At 39.9% G+C, this 11,690-nt stretch overlaps 2 protein-coding genes across 2 annotated transcripts; both read left to right on the forward strand.

The window, feature by feature from the left end:
• The first annotated feature begins 791 nt into the window (after positions 1-791).
• On the forward strand, positions 792-7,791 carry LOC111238266 (neuroblast differentiation-associated protein AHNAK-like). Its single transcript, XM_022767698.1, has 6 exons — positions 792-879; positions 2,936-2,988; positions 3,089-3,206; positions 3,811-3,980; positions 4,220-7,664; positions 7,781-7,791. The coding sequence occupies exons 2-6, from the start codon at positions 2,986-2,988 to the stop codon at positions 7,789-7,791; spliced, it is 3,747 nt and encodes a 1,248-aa protein (XP_022623419.1). The 5' UTR covers positions 792-879; positions 2,936-2,985.
• LOC111238254 (neuroblast differentiation-associated protein AHNAK-like) lies at positions 7,703-11,405 on the forward strand. The gene has a single exon (XM_022767683.1). The coding sequence runs from the start codon at positions 7,817-7,819 to the stop codon at positions 10,748-10,750; it is 2,934 nt and encodes a 977-aa protein (XP_022623404.1). The 5' UTR covers positions 7,703-7,816; the 3' UTR covers positions 10,751-11,405.
• Positions 11,406-11,690: the final 285 nt, after the last annotated feature.

The raw sequence follows: 11,690 nt of genomic DNA on the forward strand, positions 1-11,690 counted from the left end.
GACCTACTGTTTGTGCAATGTGACGATACTGTGTGAAATATTTACATCGAAATGTTTAATAATAATTTTCTTGTTTGTTGTTTTTTGTCCTGTCAACAAAGTACTTTATAATTAAGTGCACATTAGTAATAAAACTATAACGATAATTTAAAAAACTGCTTAATTGGTTATAAAACATTGTCGTCTTACCAGTTTTATTTCAGCAGGGTCACCTGAGAACACTGATGTGCTTACACAACATCGGAGCCCATATGGAGATTATATAATGACTGTGTGAATGCAGCTGAACTTAATTTTTTTCTGTCCATCCAGATTCAATCAGACTGCTGTCTTTGTGCCTGTAATCAGTGACTCACACAGGGAATGCCTGCCGCTCCCTTGGCTCAGGTCAGCATGTTTCTCATGTTGACGGGGAGTGTTTGCTTCATGATTTGTGGTTCTTCAAAGTCAAGGTTTCAGCTTTAATGCTGGTTTTTAATGTGTGTGTGTGTGTGTACAAAGCATAGATGTGCATGTGGGAACAGGTGAGTTGACATATGAGGAAAAAGGGCGCCCGAGATTCAAGTTGTGTGATTGTCTGCTTACGTGTGTGTTTGTGTTTGTATGCATACGGGCCGCGGGCATGGGGTAGTCAAGGTGTGTTAGGATGAGGGCGTGTGATGTGAATGGGTGTGTGTCTGTGTCTGACAGTTAATGGAGGCGGGACCTTTAAGGCTTGAACCTGTTCGTCTGCTTCAGGTGAGGTATTGGTACACCTGACCTGCGCTCCTCTCCTCAGTTTCAACCTGCAGAGACAAACAGCATGGACTGACAGAAAGACAGCTTCAACGACACGGAAGCCAGATGTTGACCGAAACACCTGCCTGATGGGATCCTGAGGTCAGTTTATAAGTTTTCTCTTCAGCTGTGAGCTTCACCTTGTGCGGTGCCGGTTGACAGTGGGCGGCGTTTCCAGTTTCTGGTGTCATCATCGAGGTGGTTTCTGTCAAGCCTCAGCCTCGACTCTCATGGCTTTTGCTCCTTCTGTGGATGCATGTCACTTTATTGTGGCACAAAATGAATTTTTATTTCGAACACACACACACAGTCCGTTTTAACTTCCTTCTCTTCTTCCACCTCCTGTTTACGTCATGCTGCTTTCCGACTGAACGTTTTCATCTGTATAACTGCAGGCACGTGCACTTTGGCTTTACCTGTGTGTACATGTTTAATGTTTAACTTTCTCAGTCATAAATCAGAAGCTGCCTTTGCTCAGCTGCAGCCGTGTGTAACATGATCTAAATACCAAATTCTGACTGATGGTAATATTTTGTGTGACATAATAAATGCAGGGGAATTAGTCTGGAAGACACATGATACATTTTTTACACAAAACCACCAATTAACAAAGTTTTGTAAACTTTAAAACTACATTTTTCAGTATATAGGAACCTTTCATATATACATTTTTATATTGGGGGTTTCATTGACTCAATATCAGTCATCATTGTTCTGTCTTACAATACAATTATAACTGTATAAAATTCTCATGTGGGGATGTGCTGGTTCATCATTGAGTTGCCATTTACCCAAATCTGTCCCAGCTTGACATCTTAAATACCTGACTGCAGTTATTTCTGTAAAGTGTTGTAGTTTTCTCTATAATTTCACCTAAAAAGAACATTATTTTTTAATTTTATGTGGTAAATGTATATAAATATATTGATTTTGAGATCATTACTGCAATAATTATCGTTAGTGTTAATTTATTGGCTGATCACACGGTATATCTGTTGCTATAGTGGGACAGTGATTATATTGTGAATTTGTCTGCTTTAATACTGAATTTAAACTGTCACATCACAGATTTTCATTCTAATTTTAATAGTTTTATGTTCATGAGGCCACAGAGCAAAGTTTCATTAATCCAGTTCATCTTTTCAATCACTTCACTTGATCCTGATAGAACAAACTGTGTCGGGTTTGAATGTCTGCCAGCGCTCCAGCAGGATTTCTGTACTCGAAAGCAGTGGGTGCGGTGATTTTGACTTTGTGTGCTTTCAAAAGTGAAACGCCCAACAACAGAACACCTGTTGGCAGCACTCTCGTTGAACCTGTTCGTGGTTGTCCTGCATTATGACACAACAGCCCTGAGGCCATAACTCAAATACCTGAGAGATGCACCTGCTGAGTTACCTGTGTATCGCTTATTTACCTGTATACAGTAACACTGACACCCTCTCGCTTTTAGGCTTAGTGTTTTGTGCTACTTTTTTTTTTTTTAATCTTCAGAACAAATGTCTTTTTCTCAGGGCAAGTGTTAATATGAGAATTTCATGATACATTTATTTATATTGGTCTAAACTAACTCTTAATATACTGAGCTGAGATGTAAACATCAACAAAAACATTAGTAAAACATAATGATGACTGAAAACATTTTTTTCTTTAAAGAAATGTCTAAAATGTAAATTTCTTTGAATAATGTATAGAAAAATACTGGTAGATAAACCCATAGTGATACCGTGTCCTTGATATACTGTATAATGGTATTAAATAGTAATTGTAATTACAGCAATGACATTAATAAAATAAAAGTTTTAGTGTTCCCCAAATGCAGAATTTATTTGTGTATTTCTTATTTTGTATTTCTTATTTCCTCCTTTCAAAGTTTTGCAATTGCAGTTAAAACTGTTGAACCTCTCAAGTCTACCAGAGTGGTGCGTTCGTGTGCAGTTGTACAGATGGGAAAAATTAGTTTTCTCAAGACAAGATCTGTTTTTCTGGATTCTCCTGGTTCATCTGTGTCATTAAAGGCCAAATTCTGTTCCAGCTGTTTTGTTTTATTTGTTTTAACCTTTAACATGTTACAAACATACAGTATGTCATAAGCTCCAGATATCATGTTCCCTTAGTGGCTGTATGTGTTAACTGAATATTTTATTTTCTTCTGTAGGTTTAGTCAAAGGGGATTTTCCATGCCAGTGTGACAGAAACGCAAGAGTCATGGTAAGAAACATCAACATATTGTTTTAGTTTCGTAATATTTGAGTCAGGTTTGGAGAAGTGCTTCTGTTGTAAACACTTTATGAAATGTCTTTGCTTGCAGCCGTCTCACCAGAGAGGACGGAGCCTCTCTGAGGCCTTCACTCTCGAACAATCAGAAGAAGGTGGGCTGGTCATTTCCAGCGTCAACAAGGCCTCAGCCAATCAGGGTCTGAGGGAAGGTATGACTCTTCATTTATGTCTTAAGCTTTTTTTCCGTATTGCCTTTGACTGTTTTGAAAGTGAGATGTAAAAGTCTCTATGAGTTTAATTAGCTGTCCCCGCAAGAATATGCATTTCAAATTAAAGGACGTCTTTGTTCACTTGCCTCAATCAGAGGTTGTGTTAATGTGTATGTTTCACACGGAAGAAACATTATATGATGTAATAGTCCTGCTATATGTATCGCCTAAATTAATTGTTTTTGGTTGTTTATGTGTGAAGCTTTAAGGCAAATGGTACAGAATTTTCAAATGTCCAATTTTTAACAGTCAGTAACAATCAACTGAAATTATAAGGTTCAGAAATGTGCTATATATTACAGAGGTGTTGTGATGGATTGCATTTCTGTCGAATGTTAAAAACTTTGTTTGCTCTGCTGATTTTCCTGTTGTGATTCCTTTACACAAAATCCAGTGCCCAATGTACTGGTATTGCTGGTGTCTAGTTTAGGGTCTAATAAATACTACCCTTTAAATAGCACAGCATGATTTGCACCTGTGACAAAATGGAAATGGTCTGGAACAAGCTATTGCTTTACGTAGACACTTGATTTTTCCTTTTCAGGGGATGAAATTTTGGGGGCAACAATCAATTTTGACCAACTGTCAAAAGAGGAAGTAATAAAAGTACTGAAGGTAATGGAACCGTTTGATGACAAGGTCCGGGTCCTCACCAGGAGCAACCTGAGCAGGAGCCTTGACAATCTGGACCAGTGTGCCAAGAGTCCCGAGACAGTAGGTGTTTTTACAAATACTGCCAAGTCAAACTGAGCTAGTGGATTTTCTTATACCTTCATGGAGCAGTGATCCATGATATGTTTTAGTCCAGGTTCCACCATAAACAAAAGGTTTTTGTTGTAATCTGCATTATATTGATTGTTAGAAGCAATGCTAAAATTGATCCCTAGCCCAATTGCTAGAGAATTGTTATTATAGCTGCTTTCCCGTAACCAAGTTGTGTTTTATGTTTCTAGATGTTGAAGGATTCCTACAGCAAACTCTACAATGCCAAAATCAAGAAGTTTATGGACGGCAGTGAGAGCAGTGAGCCAACTGTAGCAGGCTCATCCAAGGTTAACCTAAAACAAGATATGGGGTTGCCTCGCCTCGGAGTTGACTTTGGACTTCTCAAAAGCAAGACTCTGAGCACAGACATTGATGCTGATTCAGAATCTGCAACATTTTCGGCTGGAGCAGCTGGAGAGTTAACAGATGGCAGCAACCTGAACCTTCCACCTTTGGGTCTTGGCTTGAGTGGCACTGCTTTAAGCGGAGCTCAGGTACCAAGAAATCGACTGAAAGTTGATGCTAGAAGTCCACAGCTTAACACTCCAGACTTCCATCTGTCTGGGACAGTAGCAGGAGGTCCAAATGTAAACGCGATAGGTGGTACACAACTGCCAAACACTGACAGTCCATCAGTTGACTTGACAATGCCAAATCTTCAAAGACCTCATATTGGACTGGAAGACAAAGGAACTTTTAGAGCTCCAGAAATAGGAGGCTCAGATGTTAGAACCCCTGAAATGGGGATAAACCTTAATGGGGGAAATATCACTGGTCCATCCTTTGACACTGGCGTTCCTAAAGTGTGCATTGAAGGAACAAACAAAGAATTCAAAATGCCAAAATTCAAAATGCCTGACCTGGGCCTCTCTGGACCTTCTCTTGGTGGTCCAGAATGTGAGATCAAGACACCAGATGTACCTTCAGATAAACTCAATCTCAAGTATTCAAAGAAACTAAAAAAGCCAGATCTAAATGTGGATGATCTTTCCTATTATGTAGAATCACCCAAGCTTAGGCTGACTGGGAGATCCCCTGACTTAGACCTGGAAATGCCAGGTGTCAATGTATCACAGCTCGATCTAAATGGATCAGACATTGACATGCCTTCAGGTGAAGTCAAAGTGCCACTAAGGAAACCAAAGATTGATCTTAAATCTCCAGATTTAGATGTGGATGCTCCAGCTGGTAAACTCAATATGCCCAAATTTGGGTTCCCAGGCAAACTTGAAGCTGATGTTAAAACACCTGACCTAAGTCTCAAAACACCAAATATAAAAGGTGGGATTCATGCACCTGATATAAGTCTGCCCAGAGCTGACCTAAAAGGACCAAACTTAGCCACGGAGACTCCATCAGTTGACATTAAAGGTCCATCTGGAAAGTACAAGGCTCCTAAATTTAAAATGCCCAAATTTGATTTACCGGACATTCAAGTTCCAGATTTTGAGGGACCAGATGTGCAGTTGGCTGGACCTGGTCTCAAAGCTGGAATTGCAGACCCAAATGTTGACTTAAATGTACCCTCGGCTGGCTTGGACATTGCAAGCCCATCTGGTAAATTCAAAATGCCAGGCTTTGGGTTATCTGGGCCTAAAGTTAAAGCCCCTCAATATGAGTTAAAAACTCCAGACATGAATGTGTCTACTCCCAAGTTTGAAGGGGGAATCAATCTGCCTGAGATGGATCTTAATAAACCCAAACTAGATCTTTCTGGCCCAGATGTCAACTTAGATATGCCCTCAGGTAAATTACAACTCCCAGCAATGAAGAAACCAAATTTTGACTTGAGTGCTCCTGACATGCATATTGATGCTCCCTCAAGCAAACTTCAGATGCCTAAATTTAATCTTTCAGGCACGTTGCCAAAGGGACCAAATATGGACATAAACACAGATCTGGATGCACCAGATTTGAATTTGAAAGCTCCAACGATAAAGGGTGGAATTGATGCTCCTGACTTGGACTTACCAAACATGGACCTCAAAGCCCCAAAGTTAGATATTAATAATCCTGAAATCAACATTGGCTCACCCAAGGCAAAGATGAAGATGCCCAAATTGACGATGCCTAAATTTAACCTTCCAAGCCTGAAAGGACCTGAAATTGATGGAAACTTAGATGGTCCAGACATGGATATTAATGCACCTGATTTCAACCTCAAGGGCCCTAAAGCTGACTTAGATGTTGACATTGCTGGTCCATCTGGAAAATTCAAAAAGCCAAACTTGCACCTGCCAGATTTTGGGTTCTCTGGTCCAAAGGTAGATGGTCCTAAGTTGGACTTGAAATCACCTGACCTAGATATCTCTGGTCCCAGTCTCAGTGGTGGAATAAATGCACCAGACCTAAATATGCCTAAAGTGGACCTCAAAAGCCCAAAGCTAGATCTCAATCCCCCGAAGGTCAATGTAGCCATGCCATCTGGTAAATTGAAAATGCCAAAATTTACTCTTTCAGGCACATTGCCAAAGGGACCAAATACGGACATAAACACAGATCTGGATGCACCAGATTTGAATTTGAAAGCTCCAACGATAAAGGGTGGAATTGATGCTCCTGACTTGGACTTACCAAACATGGACCTCAAAGCCCCAAAGTTAGATATTAATAATCCTGAAATCAACATTGGCTCACCCAAGGCAAAGATGAAGATGCCCAAATTGACGATGCCTAAATTTAACCTTCCAAGCCTGAAAGGACCTGAAATTGATGGAAACTTAGATGGTCCAGACATGGATATTAATGCACCTGATTTCAACCTCAAGGGCCCTAAAGCTGACTTAGATGTTGACATTGCTGGTCCATCTGGAAAATTCAAAAAGCCAAACTTGCACCTGCCAGATTTTGGGTTCTCTGGTCCAAAGGTAGATGGTCCTAAGTTGGACTTGAAATCACCTGACCTAGATATCTCTGGTCCCAGTCTCAGTGGTGGAATAAATGCACCAGACCTAAATATGCCTAAAGTGGACCTCAAAAGCCCAAAGCTAGATCTCAATCCCCCGAAGGTCAATGTAGCCATGCCATCTGGTAAATTGAAAATGCCAAAATTTACTCTTTCAGGCACATTGCCAAAGGGACCAAATACGGACATAAACACAGATCTGGATGCACCAGATTTGAATTTGAAAGCTCCAACGATAAAGGGTGGAATTGATGCTCCTGACTTGGACTTACCAAACATGGACCTCAAAGCCCCAAAGTTAGATATTAATAATCCTGAAATCAACATTGGCTCACCCAAGGCAAAGATGAAGATGCCCAAATTGACGATGCCTAAATTTAACCTTCCAAGCCTGAAAGGACCTGAAATTGATGGAAACTTAGATGGTCCAGACATGGATATTAATGCACCTGATTTCAACCTCAAGGGCCCTAAAGCTGACTTAGATGTTGACATTGCTGGTCCATCTGGAAAATTCAAAAAGCCAAACTTGCACCTGCCAGATTTTGGGTTCTCTGGTCCAAAGGTAGATGGTCCTAAGTTGGACTTGAAATCACCTGACCTAGATATCTCTGGTCCCAGTCTCAGTGGTGGAATAAATGCACCAGACCTAAATATGCCTAAAGTGGACCTCAAAAGCCCAAAGCTAGATCTCAATCCCCCGAAGGTCAATGTAGCCATGCCATCTGGTAAATTGAAAATGCCAAAATTTACTCTTTCAGGCACATTGCCAAAGGGACCAAATACGGACATAAACACAGATCTGGATGCACCAGATTTGAATTTGAAAGCTCCAACGATAAAGGGTGGAATTGATGCTCCTGACTTGGACTTACCAAACATGGACCTCAAAGCCCCAAAGTTAGATATTAATAATCCTGAAATCAACATTGGCTCACCCAAGGCAAAGATGAAGATGCCCAAATTGACGATGCCTAAATTTAACCTTCCAAGCCTGAAAGGACCTGAAATTGATGGAAACTTAGATGGTCCAGACATGGATATTAATGCACCTGATTTCAACCTCAAGGGCCCTAAAGCTGACTTAGATGTTGACATTGCTGGTCCATCTGGAAAATTCAAAAAGCCAAACTTGCACCTGCCAGATTTTGGGTTCTCTGGTCCAAAGGTAGATGGTCCTAAGTTGGACTTGAAATCACCTGACCTAGATATCTCTGGTCCCAGTCTCAGTGGTGGAATAAATGCACCAGACCTAAATATGCCTAAAGTGGACCTCAAAAGCCCAAAGCTAGATCTCAATACCCCGAAGGTCAATGTAGACATGCCATCTGGTAAATTGAAAATGCCAAAATTTAATCTTTCAGGCACATTGCCAAAAGGACCAAATATGGACATAAACACAGATCTGGATGCACCAGATTTGAGTCTCAAAGCTCCAAAGATAAAGGGTGGAATTGATGCTCCTGACTTGGGCTTACCAAACATGGACCTTAAAGCTCCAAAGTTAGATGTAAACACTCCAGATGTCAACATTGGCACACACAAAGCAAAATTTAAAATGCCCAAATTGAAGATGCCTAAATTTAGTTTTCCAAGTCTAAAAGGACCTGGAATTGACGGAAACTTAGATGGCCCAGATGTTGATGTGAATGTACCCAGTGTCAATCTTAAAGGTCCTAAAGCTGATGTAGGAATTCCAGATCTTGATATTGCCGGTCCATCAGGAAAATTCAAAAAGCCAAACTTAAACCTGCCTGATTTCGGGCTCTCTGGTCCAAAGATAGATGGCCCTAACTTAAACCTCAAATCACCAGACCTAGATATCTCAGGTCCTAACCTCAGTGGTGGAATAAATGCACCAGACATAAACGTGCCCAAGGTTGACCTGAAAAGCCCCAAACTGGACCTCAATGCCCCAAAGGTCAACTTAGACATGCCATCTGGCAAAATGAAAATGCCAAATTTTGGAAAACCAAAGGCAGACCTTCATGCTCCAGACTGGGATGTTAATGCTCCCTCTGGCAAATTGAAAATGCCAAAATTTAACCTTTCAGGCACATTGCCAAAAGGACCAAATATGGACCTAAACACAGATCTGAATTCACCAGATTTGAGTCTCAAAGCTCCAAAGATAAAGGGTGGAATTGATGCCCCTGACTTGGACTTACCAAACATGGACCTTAAAGCTCCAAAGTTAGATGTTAATGCACCAGATTTCAATATTGGCTCACCCAAAGCAAAGATGAAGATGCCCAAATTGAAAATGCCTAAAATTAGTCTACCAAGCCTAAAAGGACCTGAAATTGACGGCAATTTCAGTGGCCCAGACATCAATGCGCCCAATGTCAACCTCAAAGGGTCCAAACCTGGCTTTGAAATGCCAGATGTTGGTTTTGGCAGTCCTTCTGGAAAAATGAAAAAGACACATCTGAAAATGCCTGATGTGGGATTTTCTGGTCCAAAGTTAGATCGCCCAAACTTTGACCTCAAGTCACCAGATTTTGATGCTAAGTTACCAAAGGGACCAAATTTGAACATAAATTCAGACCTAAAAACTCCAGATTTGAATCTCAAAGCTCCAAAGATGAAAGGTGGACTTGATGCCCCCAAGTTGGGCTTACCAAATGTGGACCTTAAAGCTCCAAAGTTAGATATGAACACTCCAGATGTCAACATTGGTTTGCCTGATGCAAAGTTCAAAAAGCCAAAAATCAAGATGCCAGAAGGTCCCAATATTGATATAAACGGAGACCTACCTGACCTGAATTTACCAAATGTAGATATTAATGGCCCAAATATAGGGCGACCAGACATGAACTTTACTGCCCCTGAGGTCAGAGGAGGAATAAGAGGTCCAGACTTTGACATGAATGTCCCCTCTGGAAACATCCAGGGTCCTCACACTGATCTTGATTTGGCAGACAGAAAATTCAAACTCCCATCTTTCAAGCTGCCTCAGTTTGAAAGCCCAGATCTTCAGAGGACAGGGTCTGATATTGACTTTGGTGCATCTCTGAGGCCAACACATCTGGATATTTCTCCTCCGAATGCAAAAGTGAATGTAAAACCACCAGAGTTGACGAGGATTATCAGAAGTCCAAAGGTTAGTTCTCCAAACATGGACCTCAGCATGCCCATGGCAATGCGGAGTCCACAGCTGCATCTCAGATCTCCGGATCTTGACATTGATGATCCTTCACTAAATTTCAAAAGACCTTCTTATAAGAAGGTACATATATCAGATATGACAGGTGTTAATATGAGAATGCCTGCCATGGACGTAGATGGAGATATCAGACTTAAGCCACCTAGAACCAAAGTAAGGTCCAGCTACCCTGCGGTGGATTCAAATTTTGGCCACCATATTGATTTCAACCGTTCAGATCTCAACATTGATGATTTCACGGGAAAGGAACATGTACTTAGAGCCAGAGGTTCAAAACTGGACTTCCAGACATCACATAACTATGGACACGTGATCCGCCCATCAGGTGTTAATATTGACATGAGGGACCCCAGACACATGAGAAGAATTCCAGCTGGTGATGCATATTCAAAGCATCAGAGAACAATGCAGCCCGTACCTAACGGACGTTTGCCACATTTTTCTCATGATTCAAGAATAAGAGTACCCAGCAGTTCAGATGGATACTACGTCACTGTTTTTCCCGCTCAAACCCAAAATCAAAGGATGCCAAATCGTAAATATAACACACTTGGAGGGCTTGATTTTAATCCAGGAAACATAGACCTTGAAGTTCCATATGGAAATAACCGAAAAGGGTCAAAAATCTTTCTCTCCAACCTTGTGTAGGTTTCAAATCACTCATGTTTCCACAAGCAGTGTCAACTGTTTCTTTTAGTCTGCTTTTTGTTGTATTGTGACAGTTATTGTATATTGTTGTATGATTTATGATTTGTAAGAAATGTGGCCCTTAATGCCTCAATTATTTTTTTTGTATATGAAGCCACTCCTGTAGCTTTGTAATGATGTAAATTACATTACAATGCAGCATCCTTGCACTTGTTTCATATGTAAATTCAAACTTTTTCACAGTGTTTATACTACATCATACGTATTTGAAAAGTAGGTTTGTATATATATTAAAGTTAAACCTTCTGATTTTGTTATGACACTCAAGGTTTTGCCAAAGTTTTGCACATATTATATTGTGCATTTATTCTTTTGAAAAGCCCACCATATTTTATATTCATTGGGATGTATATAGTTGAGATGTGTTATAAGCATTTTTGTTTGACATCTTGGAGCAATAATAATGAAATAGTTGGAGATTACTGTGCTGTATATATCAACTATATAAACTTTGTCAGGCCATTTTAAAGGTGACTGTGAAGCAATTAAAATTTGATGTAATGTACACACTATATTTTATATTGTTATGATGTTTTGTGGTTTTATCAAGTTTAAATCTCTAAGTGTGTGTACTCTATTTTTAAAATTAAATAAAATTTGCCATCTCATACAAATGTTTGTGTGTTCAGTTTACAAAAATATTTAATATATTGAAATTTTAAAATATACATAATAATTCAAAAACATACTCTTGACAGTGTTTGGGTTCAGCATTTTAATTGAAGAAGAATTCAGGTACAAAACATATCATTTAAAAACAAAGATTTTTTGCACTCTCTCACGAAATATCAATAACTCATATACAATATGCAGTACAAGAGAGAGAGAGAGAGATTATGGTCATAAATCAATTAAAAATAACTAATAATGTGTTTATTAA

The sequence above is a fragment of the Seriola dumerili genome, unplaced genomic scaffold, assembly GCF_002260705.1.
Source record: "Seriola dumerili isolate Sdu_G_001 unplaced genomic scaffold, Sdu_1.0 BDQW01001246.1, whole genome shotgun sequence".
NCBI classification, from domain to species: domain Eukaryota; kingdom Metazoa; phylum Chordata; class Actinopteri; order Carangiformes; family Carangidae; genus Seriola; species Seriola dumerili.